Source organism: Rhinolophus sinicus, linkage group LG10 (genome assembly GCF_036562045.2).
Source record: "Rhinolophus sinicus isolate RSC01 linkage group LG10, ASM3656204v1, whole genome shotgun sequence".
Taxonomy (NCBI): Eukaryota; Metazoa; Chordata; class Mammalia; order Chiroptera; family Rhinolophidae; genus Rhinolophus; species Rhinolophus sinicus.
The window spans coordinates 80,785,884-80,812,640 of record NC_133759.1 but is presented as its reverse complement, the minus strand read 5'-3'; the positions used below and the strand labels follow the sequence as shown (position 1 = coordinate 80,812,640).

General features: G+C 40.2%; 1 protein-coding gene across 4 annotated transcripts in view; it reads left to right on the top strand.

Annotated features, from left to right (window-relative positions):
* SIL1 (SIL1 nucleotide exchange factor) overlaps positions 1-26,757 on the top strand; it is a 183,624-nt gene that overhangs the window by 107,989 nt on the left and 48,878 nt on the right. For 3 of the 4 annotated variants that reach the window (XM_019740406.2, XM_074313592.1, XM_019740405.2), the window contains exons 6-7: positions 7,436-7,627; positions 12,770-12,891. In XM_019740406.2, coding sequence (XP_019595965.2) covers positions 7,436-7,627; positions 12,770-12,891 — 314 coding nt within the window. The remainder of the gene's footprint in view (positions 1-7,435; positions 7,628-12,769; positions 12,892-26,757) is intronic. The other variant, XM_074313593.1, reaches the window with a different exon arrangement.

The following is a 26,757-nucleotide window of genomic DNA, read 5'->3' as shown; positions in this document are numbered from 1 at the left end:
ATAGCCAGAGAATGTCACAGATCATTTTTTTACATTTCCAGTTGAGTCCTGTCCTGGAACCTCCTCTGATGGCCGCCTTGGAGACCTTTCTAAGTTCTCCCTCCTCCTCCTCTGCTTTGTCTACCCCGCTGCCCTCGCCCCAGAATCCTGGCATTATTTTGGAGGAGCAGCATCAATTTCTTGACAGCTTTTATGTTAGTGGAGGAAGCCTTAGGTCCCTCATGTCCTTCAGAGCTAAGTATTGTTGAGATAAATAAGCTTTTTTTTTCTTTTTGGTGCTGGGAGGACCTAATTAGGATGTATTAATATGCAGGCCCAGTCTCCATGTCTTTACTCATCTTACGAAAGTCACATATTCTGGCAAAGAGAGTATGTGTAGTGTGAGGAAGTGAGGAGCAGGATGGCAGCAGCAGCAGCAGCAGCAGGGTGATGCATACAGTTCCATCCTACCACTGGTGTATTATTAACCCAGGGCGCGAGAAGAAGCAAATCCCCTACCTGGGAGAGGTGAGGCCAGCAGAGGAGAGCACTGCATAGCTCAGTGCGTGGAGCAGAGATTTGTGCTCCTGTGGCCAGGGGTTGGGCTCGTTCCCACTCATCCCCTCACCCTGTGGGGCTGACAGGAACATAGCGGCATAAAAGGTAGTCTTTGTTCCAGGTCTTCTCTGTGGCTGGAAGACCCACTGCACCTCCGGCTCTTCTCTTTGTGCTCTTTAATGACATTCTTCTTCCACAATTCAGTCAGTGTAGAAAAGTATGGATATTATGAAAATATTTTTTTAATGTAAAAGCAAGAGATTAAGTTTACAATTGTTTTTTTGCAATTAAAAAGAATCACTTCAGAAGTTACATAAATGTCTAACCATTATGCTGTACACCAGAAACTAATACAATACCATGTGTCAACTGTAATAGAAAAAATTTAAAAAATTTACAACTAACAAGAAATAATCATCACCCCATGCAAAGGGGATCCCAGTACCAGTAGCCGAATGCATGATCCCCGTCTTGGCTGATCTGAGTCAACTGTCACTTCTGAGGTATGGCTGCCACACACTTGTTTTTCACTTCTGTGGAGTTTAGGTTTTTAGCTCCTCATTGAGGTGCTGGGTCCTGGTGTTTTTCTCCCACTGTCATTTGGAGCCTGTCTGGACTGACTCAGCTCACTGCCAGTGCACTGAGTCAAATAAATTGACTTGACGTAGGTTGGGGAGTTTCTTACATGTTCTAAGCTAATGGCTGCAGATGCCATCGTACTTTTTGTTTATCAATCTTTACACCAAGGTAGTGGCAGCTTGCAAGTACAGGGTAGTGCTTTTGCTATTTATAAAGAAAATACCGTCTGATATTATACTATATCCTGTCAATTGAGGGAATGTTTTTGGGACTTGAATTTTTCAGGGGAAGGGCATCAATTCTGTTGTATCCATTGATACCTTAGTAGATTTAAGTGAATCAGTTCTTCCCAGAATCACGTGCTTTGTGGAAAAGCTCTGTCTTACTGAACAGATTTGGGCTGCTATTATTGAAGTTGATCCCTTTATCCCTCCATTACCATACAGACTGCTTGATGCTTTATGGTTTAGCAGGTCAGCTGGTGGGCACCTGTATTGTATAAATTGCTGCATTTTAAAATACGGCCTTCTTAAACTAGATTCTGGACAAGGTGAAGTAGACTCTTTCCCTTTATTCCTCCTGCTAAGGACAACTGAAAACTCCAGGTGTAATACTAAAAGTAATTGTAAGAAAACTCTAAAAGGTGGGAAGAATGAGGTGGACTGGCTGGGGACCTTGGAACTTGAGGAAAGACATGGCAGTGAGTTCCTTGCACTTTCTTTTTGCCCTCTATATATCCAGATGGGCACTGGAGAAGCCCACATCCTGGAAATGCCAACAGGTACAGATAGAAAACAGCCCTAAGAAAGGATCTGGAAATGGGCTGCCTAATAGGACAAAAACCTTTTTTGACAATACCTATCCTACTTTAGCCAAAGGCCATGGAAATCTCCAAATTCCCACCCTTAGTGCCAGTGGAAATTGAATGGGGAACATGGTTTGTTATGGCTAATTGGGAAGGTGGAAATCTATACTCCCTTTCCTCCACTAGAGTGGTGTCAGCAGAAGCTGAGTTGGTAGCCTGAACTTGTACTTCCTTTTGCTGGCAGTGAGATGGTGTGAGGCTGTGCTCTGCTACCTGGACCAAAGTGGTGGCAGTGAGAGTTGAGCAGACAGCCTGAATTTCTGCCCTCTGCCCAGTGGTAGGAGGCTATTCCCTGCTCCCCCACTGCTGGCTTCCAGCAGAGGCCAAGTATTTCATGTGGGGTAGCAGGCTGTTTCTACTGTTGGGGTGGGACCAGCAGAGGCCAAGAAGGACACCTAAATGTCTGTCCCCTGCGTGGCGGCACCAAGGTGATTTTTCACTTCTCCTAGCTGAGGTGATACCAGTGGCAGTGATGGTGGATGGAGAGTCTGTACTTTCACCCTTCACCTGGTGGCAGTAGGCAGTGTGACTCAGCATTCTGCTCCCCACTCTGGGGCAGGGTTAGTGGGGGTAAGTGAGGAGGCTGAACTTCCACCCCTAGACCAGCAGCAATGAGGCAATGCTTCAATTCCCTCACCAGGGTGATGTCCTTGGAAGGACCTCTACTCCCAATGTCCAGCGTCCAGTGGTGGCAGGTGATGTTCTTTTTCCTCCCAACTAGAGAGTGGTGGTAGGATTTTGGAGAGAAGGGAGCTAGAGAAAGGGATTTTGCAAATGAAGTCCTGGGCATACTTCCTAGTGACCCATGTGAGAAACTGACCAGAATTAACAGCAAAAGATTTTAGAACTGAACTATAGCGTGGAATACTGCCCAGGTTTTTAGATTAGCTTTTGGGTAGCACGCAAAGGAAGCAGACCAAATAACGTTGCAAAGGCTCTGAAAACTAAATTGTCTTGGAGTCACAGCCACACAAGAAGGCCAGAACCAGCATGTTAAACCTAAACAGTGTGACTGCCTACTGAAAAGGGAGATTCAAAAAGGATTCAGAGTCTTATAACTTAGTACCCAAATGTCCGGGATACAATAAAAAATCACTCATCATACCAAGAAGCAGGAAAATCAAAACTTGAATTAGAATAGACAATTAACAGATGCCAACAGTGAGATGACTCAGAAGTTGGAATGATCGAACAAAGATTTTATAGCAGCTATCACAAAAAAGAAATTATGAATACTCTTAAAACAAATGACGACCTCAGCAAAGAAATAGAAGATATGAAAAAGAACCAAATGGAATTTTAGAACTGAAAAACACAACTAAAATTGTTAAAATAATCACTGGATAGGCTCCACAGCAGAACAGAGATGAGAGAGAAAAACATCAGTGATCTTGAAGACAGATAAAAATTTCTTAATCTAAATAACAGAGAGAAAATAGATTGGGGGGAAAAAAAATGAACAGAGAGTTAGGGACCTACAGGACTACAGGCATACCTCATTTTATTGTGCTTCACTTTATTGCACTTTGTAGATATTGCGTTTTCATCAACATCTATGCAAGACCACCCTCCACCAGCAAAAAATTACAACTCGCTGAAGGCTTAGATGATGGTTAACATTTTTTAGCAATACAGTGTTTTTTAATTGAGGTATGTACATTTTCTTTTTAGACATAATGCTGTTGCACACTTAATAGACTACAGTATAGTGTAAACACAACTTTTGTATGCACTGGGAAACCAAAAAGTTTGTGCGACTCACTTTATTGTGTTATTTGCTTTATTGTGGTGGTCTGGAACCACACCTGCGCTACCTCCTATGTATGTCTATATAACAAAAGATCTAACATTTGTGTCCTTGGAGCTTCAGAAGGAGAGGAGAAAGAATATGGGGCTGAAAAAGTCATCAAAGAAATAAAGGTGGAAAAATGCCCAAATATAGTGAAAGGCAGAAACCTACAGATTCATGAAACTGAGTGAATTCTAAATGGGATAAACCCAAAGAAATCAAAACCATGGCACCGTTACTGTCAACCTTCTGAAAACTAAAGACAGAAAAACTCTTGAAAGCAGTGAGACAGAAACAACATATTATCTATAGGGAACAATGATTGAATGACAGCGAATTTTTCGTCTGAAACCACAGAGGCCAGAAGTATATGGCATAACATTTTTCAAGTCCTGAAAAAAAAAAGTCCACTCAGAATTCTATTGCCAGTGAAAATATCCTTCAGGAGTGAAAGGGAAATCAGGACATTCTCACACAAAAGAAAATTAAAAGAACGTGTCACCAGCAGACCTGCTTAAAAGAATGACTAAAGAGTATTCTCCAAATAGAAAGTAAATAATAACAGAAGGAAACTGGGAACATCAGGAAAAAAGAAAGAACAATGAAATGAGTGAAAATAAGAGGAAATATAGTAGACAGTCCTTCTCTTGAGTTTTTTAAATTGTTTGATAGTTGAAGGAAAATTATTATCTTTAACTCCACATACATTCGATATGAATTTCATTGCCAGAGTTACGGCTTTTGTTGTTGCACTTCCATCTGTTTTGGGCAGTTCTCTCTCTGGATTAGCCATTTTTATGAAATGTTACCTGGGTTTATCATTTGGGGATGAGGAAGCCGTACAACTGCACACTTGATGTCTGTGTGTGAACTGAATAATGGATGCCCGGTGACCAGTCACTGACAGACTTTGAAAGAAGTGAAGCGATCAGCCACTGATCATCATGGGCCTTTATGTTATTGATGTAGCTATTTGTGGGCTGAAGAACTAGCAGCAAAGGTGGTCATTTTTGCAATTATAGTTAATATACTGTGGCAACTGAAATGTGTGTCATGTTGGGAGACTGGTGTTACTTAAACTGTGGTGTTTGAAACTGGTGCATGTCAGGTCTGTGCAAAGCAAGGACTGTCTGTGTCTAGTAAAAGACTTGCATCTAGAGTATATAAAGAACTTTCAAAACTCAGCAGTAAAAACCAGCAACCTACTGAGAAAATGCACAAAGGACATGACAGACATTTCACCAAAAAGTGTATGTGGGTGGCAGATAAGCACATGAAAAGATGTTTAATGTGATTAGCCATTTATAAATTACAGTTAAATCCATGATGAGGTACACTGTACACCTATTAGAATACCTAAAATGAAAATGGTGATAATAGTAAATAATAGTGAGGATGTGGAGAAACTGGATCTTTCATACATTGTTGGTGAAAATACAAAATGGTACAGTGCTCTGGAAGACAGTTTGGCAGTTTCTTATAAAACCAAACTATGCTTATCATACAATTCAGCAATTGCACTCTTGGACATTTATCCCAGAGAAGTAAGAACTTAAGTTTATACAAAAACCTTTATACAAATGTTCATGCAGTTTTATTCATAATAGCCAAAACTTGGGGAAAAAACTCAAGTGTTCAACAAGTGAATGGTTAAACAAACTGTTCATTTATACAATGGAATACTATTCAGCATTAAAAACAAATGAACCATTGATATATGCAGCTTGGATAGATCTCAAGTGCATTATGTTTTGTAAAAAAAGCTAATCTCAAAGGTTACAGAATGTGTGATTCCATCTACTGTGTTTCCCCGAAAATAAGATCTAGCCAGACAATCAGCTCTAATGCATCTTTTGGAGCAAAAATTAATATAAGACCCGGTCTTATATAATACAAGACCTCGTCTTATTTTGCTATAATATAACACTGGGTCTTTAATGCAATATAATATATAACATACTATAATATAATACCGGGTCTTATATTAATTTTTGCTCCAAAAGACTCATTAGGGCTGATTGTCTGGTTAGGTCTTATTTTCAGGGAAACACAGTATGTAACAGTCTCGAAATGACAGAATTATAGAGATGTAGAACAAATTAGTGGTTGCCAGGACATAGGGTTGGGAGAGAGAGGGTGGGAGGCTGAGGCGCAGCTCCAAAGGAGCACAGTGGAGTTGTTTGGTGGTGATGGAACAGTTCTGTTAGCTTGATTGTTCTGGTGGTTCCATTAATCTATATACTGGATAAAGTTGTATGGATGATACACACACACGTGCAAATGTGTACGTGTAAAAGCTATTGACGTTTGAGTAAGACCTGTGATCTAGTTAACAGTATTGTACCTGTGTTTTTTTGGTTTTGATATTGTGCTATTATATAAGATGTTACCATTGTACTATTTTTGTAATTTCCTGTGAGCTTTTAATTATTGCAAAATAAACAGCTTCCCCCCCCCTTCATAAGTAGGCCTTCATGGTGGCTAGGCACACATAATTTTTGTGAGGCAGAGGTGACTAGTTTCTTATCCTTCTCACTTGCCTGTCATCCCAAAGCTCTAGGCAGTGACTCAGCTTTCTCAGACCTCTTTGCCTGGCCGGAGTCCTCTATCTGGGTGTAAGAAGAGCATTTCACTGTAGTTTTAGCCCAAAGAAATAGGATATGGCATCCTATAGATGTGATTACTCTGCTAGGAGCTTGCTCTTTTTTAAGAGAGGCTGATTCATTTCTTTGGTTGATGGTTCTATGGCGTGCTTATAACTGGAGAGAAAACCCAAAGGTAATAGATGAGCAATTTAGAACTGACAGCTGTTCATCATCCTGCTTTTTATAAATATTCGTGCCTTTTAATTTTTCTTGGAAGATAGAGACGCAAACCACTGTGACATTTCAGACTCTCTTTATAAGCACTATCCTCTAAAATTGGTAAGAAAACAGGGAGTGTCACAGGTATAAAATATCTAATTAAAGTCTTTTATTCACCTCAAATATCACTTCATTTTAAAAATCTATGTGTATGGGGTGGGGAGGGATTGAGAGAAAATTGTTTGAGATTTGAGAATAGTACATACAGTAATTTAGCCACTTCAAACAGTTGAACAAATTGTACACCTGTAGTTAGATTGACAGTAATGACAGTGACTTAATTTTCATCAGCAAATTGTTCCCACTCTGACATCTCCTTAACCATAGTTTCCTATATCCGGGTTTCCCAAGAATGTTGCTGGATTGGGCAGGGCAAAGCCGAGATAGTCTATGATTGTAGAATAAGGAGAATCAAAGTGTGGATTATTCCCCCTTATACTTCAGCCTTCCCATGTGAAGTTAGGGGTGGAAGGTGAGCTTGCATTGCTTTCCCTGACCTCAGCGATTGCAACAAGAAGACTTTCCAATCTTCCTGAACATTGGAAGTTGGACTTGTGATAAGAGAACCTTGGAAAATCTTGAGTGTGTTTTTGGGGTAGAGGGCTTATATGGGTATACTCTGAGGGCTCCCTTCTCCAGGCATCTTAGAAGGTATCAGGATTTCTGATGGTCCAGATAAGAGAGGACTTTGAGTCCTGGAGAAGCAGTTCTTTGAGGATGGGTATCCATGGTAGACCATGAGAGTCCTGGGCAGGTGTCTCCAATCGCTCTGATTAATCATCTCTTTGCTGCTCTCCTTAGGCGAGGCAGGCCGAGGTTAAGCGGCTCTTCCGCCCCATTGAGGAGCTGAAGAAGGACTTTGAGGAACTGAATGTTGTCATTGAGACTGACATGCAGATCATGGTGCGGCTGATCAACAAGTTCAATAGCTCCAGCGCCAGCCTGGAGGAGAAGGTTGCTGCGCTCTTTGACCTTGAATATTATGTCCATCAGGTATTGTATTTTTTTGTCCAGAAGTCTGACTTTTAACTGACAGCCCCTGTCCTTAAGCCTTAAGAAGATACACCAGCATCTTTACTTTTCTCCCAGGATGTACAGTATTTTCAATCTAGGCCAATATCTATTGTAGTAAGATATATTCTGAGAGGCCAGAGCTAAGCTCTTTTACATTTGGAGCATTACCTCCTTTATTTTTTCAACACTGAGGATACAGCACAGGTAAAATAGATGTGGTCCCTGTTCATTGTAGCTTATAGTCTGGAAGGGGGAGTAATTAAATAACGAACAATTGAACAGTGACCAAATTAACCATTTAATAGTGGCATAATTTAAAATTGTGTTAGCCCAATAATCATATAACAGGGGCCCTGGGGAAGGCTTCCCTGAGGATGGGCTATTTAGGCTGAGCATGAAGTGATGATTAGGGGTTTGCCAGGCCCTGAGGGGAGATGAGAACGGGATCGCAAACTGTGGCCCATGGGACAAATATGGCGCATGCTTGCTTTTGTAGGTAAAGCTTTGCTGGGACACAGCCACACCTGTTTGTTTAGGTATTGTTTTATTATTTTTGGCTATTTTCATGCTACAATGGTAGAGTTGAATAGTTGTGACAGAAACCATGTGGTTCACAAAGCCAAAAATATTTAATATCAGGCCCATTAAAAAAGTTTGCCAACCCTGGTATTAGAGCCTTCCAGGTAGAGGAAACAGCATGTGCAGAGAAAAGCTTGGAGACATCAAGGACCTGGAAAAGATTAGAGTGACTGGAGCACAGTGATGGGGTAGCAGTGATAACGTGGGCGGTTAGGGAGACAGAGAGGTGGGATTTTATCCTCGATCCTAAGAACCATTGGAGAGTGTGAAGCAGGGAAATGACTGATCAGACTTGTGCCACAATGATAGCAGTTAATATTTATTCATCATTATCATATAATAGGCACATATTCAAGTGCTTTGAACACACTAACTTACTGGCTTCCATTGCTGCCTCATGAGTAGGCGCTTCTATTAGTCCCATTTTATAACTGAGCAAAGAAGTTCACACTTGTGATTTCCCAAGGTCACCCAATTAGCAGTAGAGCTAGGATTTGCAACAAGGTCTGTCTGACCCCGTACTCTACTCTTAACCTTTTGGACATTCTGCCTCTCACAGGATACCGATACTGTTTGAATGAAGCCTGAAAGAGAATAGGTGAATCTAAGGAAAAGAAGTCAAGAGAAGCCATTTATTTATTCAATGAATTAATTTATTGGGCGCCTGTGAAGGCTCATGCACTGTTCCAGGCACTTAGGCTACATCTGTGAGCAAAAGTTGAGCTGACCTTCCAGCAGCGGCAGATAGACAATAAACATAACTAAAAAGTAAATTATAAATAATGTTTGAAGGTGATTAATACTATGGAAAAATGAAAAGTATAGCAGGGAAGGGAAGGGCTTCCCAGGCAGGAGAAACAGCAAGTACCCCTAGCCCTAAGGTGGAGCATATCTAGTGTGTTTGAGGAACTGCAAGGAAGTCAGTGTGGTTGGAGCTGAGAAAAGAGGGAGAAAAGTAGGTGAAACTCAGATAATGGGAGGAAGATCATGGAGTGCCTTGTAGGCCACGGAAAAGAATGAAATTGCCCATTATTCAAGGATGTTTAACAGAAGGAAGACATGATCTGACTTACTTTTAAAGGCTGCCTCTGGCTGCTGTGTTGAGAATTAGACCAGACCCTGGGGGCATGGGTAGAAGCAGGGCAACCAGATAGGAGGCTGTTGCAGTAATCCAGACTGGAGGTGATGCTGGCCAGGAAAGCTGTGTAATCATAATCAAAGACTTGTTTGAGACCCTCATCAAGACATAGATCTTCACCTTCCTCCTACACACGGCTGTGTCCTTGTTCTCTAAAAGCTAGGCTAAAAGACGTTCTTTCTTTAGGATTTGCCAGCCTTTGTGGCGAGAGAGGATGAGTGTGTACTGTATCTGCAGGAATTATGGGGCAGCCGCTTCATCTCTCTCTCTGCTCTTAACTCTTTCTCAGGCCTCAAATAGCAGGTCTGTGATCCTCTTAGAGAAAATGGACCTGCGTTCTTGTTCCTCTTTCTAGTCTTTCTCTCCAGGGTAAAAAACAAAAATTCCAATAGCTTTTCTGTTACAGATATTTAAAGGATTAAGGATCCTAGGGGTTATTTGCTCAGTCCCGCTCTGATGTTGACAGCTTTTATTTTTTCTCATCTTAACATACTTGAATAGATCTTTAGGTACCAGGTTTCTGTAGGTTCTTCCTTTAGCTGTAGCATAAAAGGCTAAAATGACTTGAGAGCTTATCATACCTAGAGGGGAGTGAGTACACAGGAAGCTTGCTGGGCCCCAACAAATTCCTTTTTCCCTGCAAGTTTGCTCTCTAGAGTGACATCCTGTTCAGCTTTCATAGGTCATTGGTTGGGGTAAACGGTTTCTTGGACATCAGCAAACTCAGCCTAAGGTCAGCCTAGTAACCAGTCCCCTGGTATAGGCCAGACTGGCTCTGTTGGCAGAAGAGTCATAAATGTTTTGGGTCATTAGCCTTTTGATTGGAAATACAACGTTCTTGGTTTGGGCTGGTATGTCAGGTTTCCATGCAATAGTGTTAAGTTGTGATTTCACAGGGGGATTAAAGAAGACACAGCTTGGCCACGAGGTCCAGTTGCAATGGGTAATTGGGGTGATGTAGTGCTAGCTTTGAGGAAGATAGGACTTTTCTTGCCAGGAACTTCACCAGTTCACTCCTGTTCTAGACTCACTGGTTGGCGGTTCTGAGAGCCCTGGGCTTCAAGAACCCAAACTGGATCTGCCCAAGGATTTCTTACAGCCATATTTGCATTATTAAAGAGGATTTGTGAAAAACAAAACCATGTGTGTGGAAAACAGTTTGTGTGTTATGTATGAGGAGAGGCTTCTTTCTGCCCATCCACCTGGGGCAGTGTTTGCCTTCCTCACATGACTCAGTCGTTTACCATCATTTCTCCCTTTCTCTGTTTCCTGTTTTCTCATTGTCTCATCAGTGCTCTGATTCTCTTTCTTCCTCCTGAGTGTGGACACAACTCCCTACTGCCCCCTTCCTTATGTGCTCCCTCCCTCTCCCTTGAGCTCCTTGCCTCTCTCACCCCATCCTGAAGGCAGCCTGGGAAAAGTTCTGGCCCCGGACCCAGATTTTGGAGCTTGATCTTCTGGGTGTGCAGTAGGTAGAATGACTTCTTTCTTCCTCATCTCTAGTGAAATAGCAAATGAGGAAACATGTTGAGAAGGCTGAAGTGCTTATATAAATGCCAGCATTTATAACACTCTGAATTATTTGTAGTAATAAAGAGAAACTGAATCTAGAACAGAACCGTGGTGACTCTGGGCTGTGTTGCTTTGGGGCTGTCAGAGTGGCAGCTGCTCTGCTAGGAACCCAGACAAGCTGTGATAAGTAGCCATCCCAGGCTTGGAACGACAGGACTCTGAGCCATGGTTTTGTATCCAGAAAACCCGGAGGAAGGAGGATCGAAGGAGAGGCAATGAATTCTTAGATTTTAAAATCAGGGCATGTGAGGAAGGGAGGCTTATGTCACACAGCACCCAGCTCTAAGTCTCCCTAGTTAGCTGTGCTGTAGCCCAGTAATCATTCCTCTTCATAAGGACAGATTAGGGCAGAAACATTCCAGCCCTGGCTTGGGGCCTTTATGGCAGAGTATGCTCCGTACTTACTTCACGACCCTGGCTTGGCCATCTCTTCAGGTCTGTGGTACAAGGGACCCATCCATTTTGTTGGCACAGGTACTCCAGATTGCCTTTTTGCTCACAGTGGAGTTCATTTCAATAACATTTTTTTCTGATCAAATTCATTGCTTGGTTTAATGATTATTTATTGAGCACCTAACTGTGTGCTGAACACTGTTCTAGTCACTAACCTACATAGTGGACAGACAGACAAAACCCCTGCTGTTGGGGAGATGATATCAGAATGTATCAGAATGATCTTCTAAGTGGTAGGCCCACCCCAAAACATAGGCAGAGTCAAATACAGTGCTTCAAACTTGCGTTCTCTGTTAGAGCCCTTTTCCAGTTCGCTAGGACACTGTCAGGTAGGAAAGGGCTCTGGCATCGGGAGGAAAAGTGGGTGGTAGTCATGTTGTTGTTGGGCTCTACCTTCCTGGCGTTTTCTGATAACTTGTCGAGTGGGATCAGCATGTGGGCCGGAGGCAGCCTTTGTAGCAACAAAGATATTTTCACGGGAGACCTGTCGCTACTGCATGAGGAAAACAAGATCCAGTGATCCTTCAAAGGAAGTTGCGCCTTCTTGTTCTAGGGTACTAATGACGCTTGGGGAATGAGATCTCTTTTATAGAATAAAAGAGAGAGAGATCATCTGACCTGGGGGCTTTGGACCTTGAATGATAGCCTCGACCCGTGCTATCTGATAGAACTGCATGGCCTGACGGCCGTGTCCTGCACTGCCCGATAGTAGCCACTAACCAGTAACACAGGTGGAGACCAAAGCCTTTGAGAGAAAGACTTGTGCAGATATTCTCAGAATGTCCTCAGATTCAGTCAGCCTTAGACTGCATGAAGTGAGGAAGAGGGAAGAGGATCGTACTATTGTTATTTCTCTCCGATCACTCTTCTAGGCTCCTCTCCCCCTGCAACAGGTTTCCTCTTATAGTCCCTGACTTCTCATTAAAAATCAGCTATTGTTTAAAAAAAAAAAAAGTCTGCTGCCTCCATTGCCCCCATTGGGGCTAGACAGCAGCAGGAAGCATGGCGCCATTTAGTGGTGCTGATGATGCCAGATCTTTGTGTTAACAGCTTGTCCATTAGGCATAAGCCTTGTGACTCATGGTATTAGAACTTTCCAGGACATGTTTGGCATGAGCAATAGATAGGTGCCATTTCTGCCAGTTCCCATGTAGGTGCTCATAAACCGTGTTAGATGAATTAAGAGTCTCAAATTTAAGATTATTAAACAATTTAGCTTGTTTTCTTCAAATCCTTTCCTCGTTAGTCAGAAAGGCAACCATTGCTTTTTATTTGATTTTTTTTTAGTTTGGTTTTGAATAGTCCCCAAAAGCAAGGCTGTGAGAAGAGCTCCTCTTACCTTGATGGCTGTGCTGTGCTAAGCTGTGCCTTTGTTGCAGATGGACAATGCACAGGACCTGCTTTCCTTCGGTGGCCTTCAAGTGGTGATCAACGGGCTGAACAGCACAGAGCCCCTGGTAAAGGAGTACGCTGCGTTTGTGCTGGGGGCCGCCTTTTCCAGGTGAGCAGCAGGACAGACATCCCATTGGCCGGGATCGCTTGGGCCCTTCAGGTGAATTCTAGCTGTACTCTTGGCCTGAGTGGCCTGGATATAGGTTACACTTGAACTCGTGCACATCCCTATCCACATTTCACGGTCATCTCAATGAAACCAGGGTAAGAGTTTGATTCTGCTCTTATTCCAAGTTGATAGGAATTTTCACCTATGTTGTCACCATTTATGAGTCTGTTTCCCCTCATCTTCCATGTATGGACATTTAATGATATATTTTAGATCACATTCTGTGTTTTATTCAAAGCTAATAAAATCCATGAATTTGAGAGGAAAGGGGATGAACTCTAAGAGTTGATCCTTTTGGAAGTAAAGCTACATACATGTGGTGATGGATAAATGAGGGACCCAACAAAGGAGGGCCTTTTTGGGGGGGGAATATGTCTTTCCTTTAGTTGTCTGGAACCAATCAATATGCAGTCAGGGTATCGGACTCTCTGGGTTGGGAGTTTAAATTTCAATTCGTCTGGCTTGTGCTAGAAGACTGATCAGGCAAGAGAAGTGGGGAGACAGCATCGCCGCAAAGTGGATGAATCAAGGTATGTGGGCACCACATCATTATACTAAAAAAGTGAGGATGTCTTCAAGTTGCAATTGGTCCATTGGAGCTATAATTCCTTCCTGTTCCTGGGACCATTTGTGCTTCTAAAACAGGAGCCAATATTCAAATTCTTGCTGCAAGGGCAGGGATGGTGGCTATCAGGGTGGTGACTATTAGGGTTGTCCTGCTTGGATGTAAGGATCATGATGTTGTAGGAGAAAGACTATTCTGAACAGCTTTACCATTGGAAGCTTTTGTTTTCAATTGGGGAATATTGGGGAACAGTGTGTTTCTCCAGGACCCATCAGCTCCAAGTCGTTGTCCTTCAGTCTAGTTGTGGAGGGCGCAGCTCAGTTCCAAATCCAGTCTCTGTTTTCAATCTTAGCTGCAGGGGGTTCAATCCCATGCGGGAATTGAACCGGCAACCTTTGTTGTTAAGAGCTTGTGCTCTAACCAAATAAGCCATCTGGCTACCCCCTGGAGGCTTTGTTTTGAAAAGCTTTCCTTTGCCTTTCATCCATGCTTATCTTTATTTAATTTGAAACTCAATCTTTTGTCTTTTCATCCTGAAAAACTTCAGCATCTTTTCTTAGTCAATTGAGGGGCAGAGCTGGGAAGGCTAGAAGAATTGTCCCATGAGGAGCGGCTGAGAACACGGCAGGCTTTTGTTTCCCTATCTCTACCCTGCCTTGATCTGGAAGCCCTGGTAGTCCTGTGGTTGTGTAGTTGACAGTCAAGGCTGTGGCCTCCAAGTCACTCCACCTCCCTTTATCTCACCTCCCAGATCCAGACAGGCTCCCAGGAAGCCCAGGGAAATCTCTGCTTGTGCATCCACCAGAAAGGTGGAGAATCTGCGTTTGTCATTGGTGGCTGTGGTCTCAGCTCTGAAGTCCTGGGTCTTAGCCTCATTAAGGCTTTGAGAACATACCGAGGCTCACTCTTTGTTTCTCAAGCCATGAAAGAACTAAATTCAACATTATTAACCTCTCTTCCCAGACCCGTTTTGGAAATCTTTGCCATAACCCCAAGTATTCTGTACTTGTGCCTTGCCGTTACTTTTGGAAACACAGTTTTTTGGGGAAACTGTAACATCTTGATGTCACTTCTTAGTTAAGGGGACTAACTAAGTGACTTGAGAAGTATGCATTGGTCCTGCTTAGCAGGCCATAACTCATCTGGGGGCTATGCAAATATGTGGTGTTAAGACTTTTCTGTGATTGTATTAGTGTAAAACCATGTTAACATTTATGCAGCATCACTAAAATTTAAATAGAGATAAATATAAAATATTGAATTTATTTTTTTGGTGGCAAGCATACTGCTGTATTCAAAATGTTCTAACCAGGCTTTTGATGGCTCACCGGAGGGCACTTACAGTGACAACATGGTATGGCGCCAGAGCTTTTAGAAGCCAACAGCAGGCTTTTTGAACATCATGAAAATGTCAATGTTTTATGCAAAGAGGAACTTGATGCAAGGTCAGAATGTTTCTCTGCAGAGAGGCAGATTTCTGTGCTCTAGTCTGATATTCATTGTTTCCTCTTGATGTATTGGTTCTGCAGCTCCTTCCCTTCCCTCAGCATACAGGTATGCACACACACCATACATGTACATGTACACACGCACCACACATGTTCATGCACACACACACACACACACCACATGTACATGTACACATCCCACACAGGTGCATGTACACACACACCCCATAGGTGTGTGTACACATACACCACCCATGCACACATACATACACCACATGTGTGCATGCACACAACCACATGTGCATGTGCGCACACCACATATGTGTACGTACACACCCCACAGTGCATGTGCACCCCCCACACGTATGCACACATACCACACGTGTGTGTACACACACACCACACAAGCGTATGTACATACACATACCATACATGTGTGCACACACACACACACCACGTGTGTGTGTATACTCACATGGTGATTAGATGAGCTTGCTCTTTGTCAAGAGGGTATTCAAGGAATCATGGAGTCCCAGGGTTGGAGGGATGTTAATTAAAGGTCATTCCTTCTAGTTTTCTGCTGATGGGCAAGAGCAAGTCCTCATTAAGTCCAGATGTTTGAGTATTTGGGAGGACTAGGCAGACCACTGTTCCTAGAGTTGGAAAATCTAGGTTCAAGTCCAGTCTCTACAATTTCCTGGCTGTTGGCCCATTGGCAAGTGATTTTACCTTTCTAAGCCTCACCTTTTGCATTTGTTAACTAGGAACAGTCATAGGTGTCCTCTGCATTTCATAAGGTTAAGTGAATATGAAATAATACAATATACCCAAGTATAATGATAAATAACATAATAAGTCTTGTGAAAATGCTTATAAAGCACCTGCCAGAGATAAGGGGTGTAACATTATCAAGCTCATCATATGTCCTTTTTACTGAGTTTTCAGTATAAGGCAATTCTTATTTCCTTTGTTTTTACAGTATAAACCTTTACTTCCTCATTTTCTGTTAAGGGGCTTACATTCTACCACATAGCATATCTCTTAGTGCTAATAGTGCTGCTTCATAAGGGTGTTTATTTGCTTACCTGTCTTAATTGCTTAATAAGGCCTCCACACACATTTTTATGGATGAAGAAGAGATCTTTTCCCTTGTGTTAAATGTGAAGATCAAGAAGAGTTAACATAAATGTAATTGATGTGACCACTGAATGTTACATGGCCTTATTTAAATACTATTCACACTTATTTATGGGTCACAGACACTAATTTTCTGCTGTTTTTTTGCCCATGTATAAGGCAGGTCAAACTCTTGCATAAGAAGATATGCGGAGATAGGGACATAGGAGTCTGATGTTTTTGGCAGCTTCATCTTTATATGGTTTCTTTCTTCTTTGTTTTTAAACCTCCTTTCTTTTTTTTTTTTTTAACTTTTATTTATTTTAAGTGTGTTTTTCCAGGACCCATCAGCTCCAAGTCAAGTAGTTGTTTCAATCTGGTTGTGGAGGGCGCAGCTCACAGATGCCCATGTGGGGATTGAACCAACAACCTTGTTGCTAAGAGCACCATGCTCTAACCAACTGAGCTAACTGGCCGCCCCAACCTCCTTTGTTTTTCAAGTCTGTTATTTTTCAGTGGCCTTCCTATGACTTGATTCTATCTCATGATAGCACTATGTGTGTCTGTCTACAGTATGATCTACCAGGAGTCTGTGGAGTCCTGGACCGGTTGTTTGTGTTTCTTTGTATAGGAAGTCCCAGGAAGGCCTTGAGAATTTCAGAGGCCATGCCGCCTTCTGTCATATGGTTTTGGTTTTACTTCTCACAAACTGGCTGCCTCCTTTTGTTTGTCTCTTATTTCCCTACATGTAACCTGTACCTTTTAACTATCAGGAGTTAGATTACCAAGAAATTGGCATGCTTGCCCCAGGGGGCACTGGCTTTTGCTGTTCTCATGCCCTCGCTTCAGTCACTTTTGGTATCCTATATCCATCTTTAATAACTCCCATTCTCATCTGCATATGTATGAATTATTATGCTATAATAAGGTAATAATAATAAGCACTTACATGAGCTAGTAAGTGCTCATTGGGTACAGTACTTTTGTGTGAAGTATCCACAGGTTGCAGGGTATGGTGACCTGTGCCTGATGTAAAAGGTACATGTGGCATCAGTCATTGTGCGATTATGCTCTGTGATGAAGGGTCCCTGGGATAGGATTGTGTTTCACCCGCTCTCTCCGTGGCAGCCTCCTTGGAAACTCCTTAGCAGATTTGGGTTACGTAAATCTCTTTGTAAAATGAATGTCTCCCCGACTCTTGACCCCGCACCCACTCACCCCATGCTTTGTTGGCTCTCTAATTTCCTCAGTTATACTCTTCCCACTGAAGTTTTACCAGTTCATTTTTAACCCTTTGGCTGGTGTCCCATCTTCATCTATGGGCCTCCAATTTCCAGATTTCTTTCCTGCCATCCTCAGTGCATTTCAGCTCATCTGTATCTTCTCTCCTCTGTCTTTCCTGATGGCTTCTGTGAGCTCACTGGTGACCAACATTCTCAACTCCACTGACATTTATCTTCTGTCATCCATGAGACATCTTGAAACTCACTTCCGATTTTTTCCAACATCTCATGTTCTCTGAACACCTTCATTAAACTCTTCACATTTTTATCTCTTCTATTGAACATGGGTTTTATCCTTATTGTGACCTTCAGCCTCTGCATATCTTCCTGTTTGTTCCTTTACCATCAGGGCTCCTCACTCTCTTGCCTCTCTCTAGGCTCCTTCCTATTATCTCTCAAATGGTCTCAATGACCTATCTGCGGACCCCTGTCCCACCACCAACTTGTCCATCGCCTCTAACCTGCCAACCTGTATTTCCCTTCCCTTCCAGACTTCTTGGAAGAATAGATAGAAATAAAAAGAGATCCAAATCAGTGCACATGAGCATTATGTTTCTACCATCCCTGACATCTTTCCAGAGTATTTTAGAATCATTGACATCTCTGTAACAGTCAACAATGTCAACCACTACTTCCGTTTGGAACCTTTACTTCTTGGCTGCCATGTGATTGTAGCCCCTTGGTTCTAGTAGATCAGTAATAACCAACCCCTCCCACTCCCTTTCCTTTTATGGTGCCATCATCATCTTACTAATTCCTAATTATAGCCATTCATCAAGATTTTCCTGGCCTTGTTCTCTTTCTCTCTTCATTTGCTCTGCCAGGGGTCCTACCTATTACTGTGGTTGCAAATCTTACCTCATTGTGGGTGACTCCAGTGTGAGGGTTGAAGTCTGGCCTGTCTCCCAGCTCCCATCCTCCATTTCTGTCAGACTTTTCTGTCTAATTGCACCTCAAACTTAAGGAGAAGAAAGTGGAATTCACTTTTGTCTCTCTCACAAACTAGCTTTTTCCTCCCACATTCTCTTTTTATCTATTCTTGGCAATATGATTGTCGTAGTTACCCAAGCGTGAAACTTTTGAGTGATATTTGAGTCTTCTTTCTCCCTATTTCATTGGCGAATGAATCCTGTGGATTTTTATTTCCACTATTGTTGTCTACTAAACAACTATTTCTTTTTTTAAAAAATCTATTTTAAGGAACCTTGATACTGTGAGAGCAGCAACATGTTCAGGGAGGGATTCCCTCTCCCAGTGCTAGGCAATGAGCCACCAGTAGTCTAAAGCAAGCGCGTAATCCCATTCTTCATGGACACAGATTGATTTAGAGGTGGGCGTGTGACCCAGTTCTGACCAGTGAGACATGAAGAGGTGTTTGCTGGGAAGGCTTCTGGGAAGGATTTTGCTCTCTTATAAAAAAATAGTTAAGGAGACCTTGCCTACCTCTTCTGCCTTGACTGCAGTTGTATTGGAGCTATAGCAGTTACCTTAGATCAGCGAGGTAAAAAACAAAGGACAAAAAGCCAACATGCTGAGACCGTAATAGAGGAAAGTCGGAAGGAGACTAAGTCCTTAATGATATAGTTCAGGCTCAGTACTGACTACTTCCAGACCTTTATTGTGAGAGAGAATTAAATGTCTTTGTTTTTTAAAAACCAGTGTTAGTCATTGTTCTGTTAACTGAACATATTCATATTAATAAAATTTCCAAAATCTCTCTCTTGGCTCTTTTAAATTCCCCTTGCTGCTTCATGGCACTCATCTCAATTTGCAAGTATATATTTGTTTGATTACCTGTTTATAATCCCTATTAGACAGTAGGAGGAGGATAGGATTGTTTTTCTATTTTAATCTTGCTGTCTCCCTAGTATATAGCATAGGACCTAGCATTGAGTGCTAGAAAATAATTACTGAATGAAGAAACAAAAGAATAAACTGATGCCTAGGAAAGGAAATGTTTTTCCTGATAGCCTATGGAGGCTGAGTATAGAGTCCTGCCTTTATTATTAATGATATAATAGTGGGTGATTCAGATACTGCTCCTTGACCCTTTAAAATCGAAGGCCATGGAAATGAGTGTGTAGCTATTCCCACCCCCCTTTCCCAGCTGAAGGCCCAGAAAATAGAAGGTCAGAAATTGGGATGAGGTCAGACTTTGGAGATGCCAGCATCTGAATAAAAGTTCAAACGTGACTCCTAGTACTAGTTCTGACCTCATGACTCCAGGAGCTAAATTTTCATACTCCTCCAGTGACAGAGGAGATGCTCAAACCATTTCGTGTCTGACAAATTGATTAGTGTATTAACCAAGTTTGGCTGCATAATCGTATACCTCTTAAAGCTGCATTCAAAGTTTGATTTCTTTTTGCAAATGACGATGAATGACAAATGGAAAATGAGGTCTAAGTCTAACCCGTCACCCTGACTCCTACAGAACCAAGACTTCATTTTGGGGAGGGAGGCACCACTTTGCTTAATGAACTTGTCCCTTTGGCTTTTTTTTTTTTTTTTTTTTTTAATCTATCTCTGCAATGTGCTCCTGCCTCCTCCACATCCTCGCTGAGGTTGCCTTCAGGTTTTTTGCTGCTGTTGACTACCTTCTTCATTTCTTTCATGCATAACTCCAGCCTACAAAGTTCTTTCTTTTCAACTTCATTAGCTTTTGCTGTCTGGACTCCTAAACTGACTCTTTAACACACATCTAATTCTCTGTGAATGCCAGTTCTTCCTTCTGTCCTCCCCCTCCCCCAGATTGAAAGCTTCTTGAGAATGGAAACTGGTACCCAAGTCTGTGTTGCCCACAGCACCTGGTAGAGGGTAAGTTTCATGGGGCTACTTAGAGACGCATTTCATGGTCCAAACTAAATGGCCTAACACAAAAGCTGAAATCACCAAAAATCAGTGGGAGGAGTGAAGCCACTGAGAACAGGGAAGCTTTTTATTTTTCTCTTCTAGTTTGGTTGATTTTTATTTTCTTCCAATGAGTACATATTGTTTAAATTTTAATTATAAATATAAGTAACGAAACAAAATAGAGCTGGGAGACTTCAGTGTCTAATAAATGGTGGTTTACATTTCCCAAGAAGCATTCTTGGTTCAGAATACCTGAAGATGCAGGATTAAATATTTAAACATTTCCTTAAATGCCCAATTCAGTTGACAAACTGTAGGGCCACTGCTTTACCTAACTAAAGGGAAAATTAAAAACATCACATTCTATATGTGGTGGCTCTGCAAGAAAGAGAGAGATGTCCCAAAAGACAAATATAATGGAAAGCACAAATCCTAAGAGAGAATGGAACACTGAAACTTATAGCCATCTGTGGGGACAGAGTCCCAGAGAGCAGTTTCCAGGCTCTTGGCTTCGCATGGGGAGGTGCTGGCTCGGGTAGTGAATGACCATCAACTGTGATTGGTTGGCCATCAGCTGTAACTGGTTAGCCAATTGGCTACTGATGTAACTGCAGGGCTGCGTTGATTGGATGGTTGGTTGGCAGAGAGAGAAGTGAATGGCAGACTGCGGATCGTGTGGCTACTACTGCGTGTGTCTCCCACGGCCACCAGAGAGAATACAGTGGTATGACTCCCCTATCTATGGGTCCGTGGATGTTCCTTTTTGGCCTCACCATATCCTGCATTCTTATGTGGGGAGCGGGATCAGAGGCCCAGCAGGCCGCCCTGCATGACACCATCCTGGGACATTTGCCATTCCATGGTGGCCGAGAATTTTTGGTTTCCACAGGTTTGTAAGTTGGGGAACAGGAGACAAAGCCTACAGCTTACAAAAGGGAGAATTAGAAAAATGAAAAGCTTCCACTCAAAAGGAGATATTAAGGCAATTTGGCTTTGAATGGAAGGGAGAGAAATTCCCTAGAAACTTTTTCACCCAGTCCAGCCCTAGTGTGCATTTTGGCTGGAAATAATATTTCCTTTTGTGGCTTGAAAATCTCCAAGCTGAGAATTTAGTCTAAATGGTCTTGATAAATAAACTAGAAAAGATGTTCGCAAATTATATTACAGACATAGGATTAATATTCCTAATGTATATAAAGAGCACCTAAAAAATAGAGAATAAACACACTAACAGCCCTGTAGAAAAATGAGCCAGACACACATGGTTCACACACTAAAAGAAAGGTAAATGCCTTAACCATATGAAAAAATGCTCAACCTCACTCATAAGAAGAGAAAGACCAATTAAAACTACACTAAGGTACTGTTTGTCACCTGTCAGATTGGCAGAAGTCCAAAAGTTGATAGCATATTCTATTGGTAAACCTGTGGAGAAATAGGCTCTTATACATTGCTGGAGGAACTATAAAATAGTACAACCCTTATAGAAAGAAATTTATCAATATCTAGCAAAATTGCATGTATATTTACCCTTTGAAATAGTATACCTCTAAAATACATTAGTAAAAATACAAAAAGACGTATGCATGTTCAAGGTTATTCATTATAGCACTATTTGTAATAGCAAAAGATAGAAACCAGCCCGAACGTCCATAAGTAGGAATCCAATTGAATGAGCTGTGTAATTTATTCCATGAAATACTTACCCAGTTGTAGAAAAGATTGAGGAATATTTCTGTAAAATATAGAATATTTCTTTTCTATGTGATATTTTTTAATCACAATTTTATTTTTTTATTTTTATTTTTTCAATTACAGTTGACAAACAATATTATATTAGTTTCAGGTATACAGCATAGTAATCAGACATTTATAAAACTTATGAAGTGATCACCTTGATAAGTCTAGTACCCCCTGACACCATACATAGTTATTACAATTTTCTTGACTGTATTCCCTATGCTGTACTTCACATCACCTGTGACTGAACTGGCAATTTGTACTTCTTAATCCGTTCACCTTTTTCACCCATCTCCCCAACCTCCTTCCCATCTGGCAACCATCAATTTGTTCTTTTTTTCTGAGTTTGTTTTTGTTCTGTTTATTCATTTGTTACGTTTTTTTAGATTCCACATAAAAGTGATATCACGTGGTATTTGTCTTTCTCTGTCTGACTTATTTCACTTAGCACAATACCGTCTAGGTCCATCTAGGTGAGAACCTGTGTTATTTAACCAGAGAGCTCCCTTCCTCCCCACTCCCAGCTCAGTGAGGTAGTGACTCCACTCCAAACTGTTGCAGCACAGAACACAGGACTCCCTGTACCCCACCTCTCAGTTGGAGGGCTTTCTTCTGCGGGGAGCAGAACTTGAGCATTTCTCATCCTGCCTTGAGCTTCCTGTTGCTGAAACTGAGTTATGGCTAGTACATTCAGAGTGGGGGCTCTCTCCTTCTGCCCACCTCCCACTCGTGGAATGGAGGCTGTACCTTGGGTATGGAGCACTGCAAGTACTGGGGCCCTAATCACCCTCGCTCTGGCTCACGAGGCAGGGGTTGCATGCTAGGAGAGGCAAGCTGAGAGGACCTCAGGCTGCTGTCACCCAACCCACTGAGCATTCAATTCCTAGAGTTGACATGTCACTCAGAGAGAAGCTTCTCATTGTCTCCCCTCCCAGCTCCAGAATCTTCGCTCAGAGAATTTGCCTGGGGTAGAAGCAAGGCAATAAAATCGCTCCTAATCTGTTCCTGCTGGAACTGACTTCATGTGCAAGAATGTGCCAAAGTTCAAACCACACTCTCAAGAACTGCGGAGGTTGTGGGTAAAAGGCAACTAGGAAGAGATGGATGGATTTAACAAAGACACAGCCCAGACTGTCAGGCAGTTCATTTGCAGGAGGGAACCAGGGAGTCAGACAGTTGGGAGGAGCCCTCCTGGGGTCAGAACAGACATCAAACAGGGACTCAGAAACTATTCCTTCAGAAGAACTTTGAGCTGATTGGATTAGTTTGTAGAACGGTTTATGCCCCAGGGCACTGGTGAAAATAATAGAGCTCATTATATTTTAGGGATTAACCTTTAGTATCGCAAATATTTTTTCCAAGTTTATAATTTTTCTTTCAGCCTTCTATATGGCGCTTTCTATATGGAAGTTAAAAATGTTTATTTAGACAAAATCATTCATCTTTATTTCATGGTTTCTGTTTTTTATGACATACTTAGTAAAGCCTATTTTATAGCAAGAGTATATAAATGTTGTCTTCATATTATTTCAAAATATGAAAATTTCAAACAAAGAATTTAGAAAATCTTGTACTCACTATCCACATTTAATAAACTAAAATTTGCTATATTTGCTTCAGGTTTTTTAAAGAATAATTTCTAATTCTATTTCCTTCTCCCCGAGAAGAAAATACACTATTCTGAATTTTGAGTGTATTACATCTATTTTTTGTAGTTTACCATATTTACTGTCTTCATAGTATGTGTGTATTATTTTACTAGTATGTGTTTTATTTAATAATACATACATGATAAATATGTATGTATTATTTAGTTTTTGCCAGTTCGATGAGTGTGAAATGATGGTATCTTATTCTTGTTTTTAATTCATTCTTCCCTGACTACTATAGAGGTTAAGTACTCCCCCCACCCCCATAATTGGAATCATACTGTATGTGCTGCCCAGAAATTTTCTTCTTCCCTTCTTCACTGCTTTCTTTCCTTCCTTTCCTTCTTTTCTTTTGAGTATATTTTTTGTATGTCTTTGTGGCATCAGGGCTGCCACTATTTAAAATTACTTCTGCATATCTTTTGTCCATTTTTCTATTGAGTTTTTTGTTTATTGCTTGGCGGTATTTATATATATTATATGTAATAGGGATTCTTACATATTATATATATATTTTTTCATATATATATTACATATAGCCTGGATACATTTGTCAGTTATATGCATAGCAAATACCTTCAGGTATGTAGTTGGTCATATAACATTGCTTATGTAGCAGCCTTTTGTTATAGATGTTTTAAAGTATTTTTATAAAGTCAAAATTATCAATCTTTTTGTTTATAGTTCTCTTTATATTTCAAGAAATTTCCTTACCTTGAGATTATAAAGGTATTATCTTTTAAGACATAAAGTTTTGACATTGAAATTTTTACTCTAAAATTTACTTTTCTATGCTCTGATATATAGAGTTAATTTTAGTTTTTTACCATGTAGCTAACTAGTTTTTCTGGCACCGTGTGGTGAGTAGTCTATCTTTCCCCCAGTGAATTATAATAGTCCCTCTACCATATACCGAGTTCCCTGATTTATATGGGTTTGTATTCTGATCCGTTGGTATCATTTTTTCATCCTTGCACCAATCTCATATTATTTCATTACTATGGCTTTATAAGTTTTGATATCAAGTAAATCCTTCTTATTCTTCTTTAAAGTTGCCTTGTATATATTTGGCCCTTTAATCTTCCATATAGACTTTAAGCACACTTTGTCAGGGTCTACAAAAACTCTGAATATTTCAATTATGTTGCAATAAATGTATAGGTTAATTTGTGAGAATTAACATATTTACAAAATTGTGTTCCCACCCATGAACATGGCATATCTTTCCAGTTAGATTTTTAAAAATCTTTCAATAAAGCGTCATATTTTTTTCCAGATAGGTATTGAATCTCTTTTGTTATCTTTAAGCACCTTACACTATTTGTTATTGCAAATAGGATCATTTTCTAGTTTTCATTTTCTAATTTGCTGTTGCTGGGTGTATGATTTTGTATCTAACAAATGTGCTGAAGTCTTATTACTTCTAATAGTTTATCTTTTTTTTTTTCCTTGGGTGTTCTTTGTAAACGGTAGGTCTAAAAATAACAACTTTATTTCTTTCAATCTTTCACTTGTCCTTTTTTTATTGCAATTTTAGCACCTTTAGTACAGTTTATTGAGATAATAGTAGTAGACATTCGTATCCTATTCCTGTCTCTAAAGGGAATGATTCTCATATTTTACCATTAAATATATTTATTTTAGGTTTTTTTAATAGACTAAAAGCATTTTCTTCTATTCTTAGTTTGCTATGATTTTTTAAAAAACAATCATGAATTGGTATTAGATTGTATTGATAATCTTTTGTATCTGTAGAGATGATTATATGATTTTGGCTCTGTTAATATGTTGATGTGGTGAAATGCATTAGAAGAGTGTCTAATGTTCTACTTGGCTGTGATATATTATTATCTCTAATATTGTGTTGGATTTAGCTTGCTAATTTTTAACAGAAGTTTTATATTTGTGATTATAAATTATATTGGCCATGTGATTTAAAAATAATAATATTCTTCTATGATTTTGTATAAGAGTTACAGCGATTTATACGATTTGGAATACTTTCCTTTTCTTTCTAATGTCTGGAACATTTTGCATAAGATGGGATTGTCAGTTCTTTGAAGGCTAGATGAAACTCACCTGTAAAACCATCTGAGCTTGATACATTTTTTGGTGGGAGGGGGAAAGTTTAAAATTTTTTTCTCATTTAATTTTATTAATATTATAAGACTCTAGGTTTTCTATCTCTTATTGAGTCAATTTTGATCATTTTTCATCTGTAAAGTTGTTTATTTCATTTCATTTTTCAAATTTATTGACAAAGTTATTTAAAGTATTAGGATATTTCATTTTCATCTGTACTGCAGATGAAAATGTCTCCCTTCTCATTCCCAATATTATTTTTCTGTGCTTATCTCCTTTTATACTTGGCCAGTTTTGCTAGAGATATATCTTCTATTAGTCTTTTCATTTTGTTAATCCTTTTTTTCCCTTTGATTTCTGATTGAACTTATTCCTGCTGTTAACTACTGTTTTCATTTATACACTCGCTTTGGGTTCATTCTTTTGTTCTTTTTCTAACTTTCAAGTTGAATGCATAACATTAATACTCAGTCATTTTGTATTTGAAAATAAATGTAAGACTTCAGGTTTTCCCTGTAATACCATTTTAGTTAAATATTCTATAATTTATATCATAGTTTTTTTTTAATCCATGAATTATTTAGTAATGTGCTTTTAGTTTCCCAAATATAGTGATTCTTCCATGTATGCATATTTTTATGTATATATTTTGCATTGTGAGCAAAGAGTATATAGTCTGTATGGTAATGATTCTTCAGTATTTGTTGAGACTTCCCTTTTTGGGTGGTTAGTTTGTAAATGTCCTGTGATCAGTTCTAAAGAATGAGTTTTTTATTTGTTGGATACATGGACACATATAATTTTTTTGCTTTGTATATTTATATATGTGAATTCAATTTTATATATAAGTTGTTTTTGTCTCCTATTTTCTTACTAATTTGTGGCCAGCCTCACTTTCTTTTCTGAGACACTTGTAATAAGATCTCTTCCTATGATTATATATTTCTGTTTCTTCCTGTATTTGCTTAATGTTTGCTTTATTTTGAGCTAAGTTTGTTAAATGTATATAGATTCAGGATTCTTACCACTTCCTGGTGAATTGTACCTTATATTATTAACTTAAGATCATT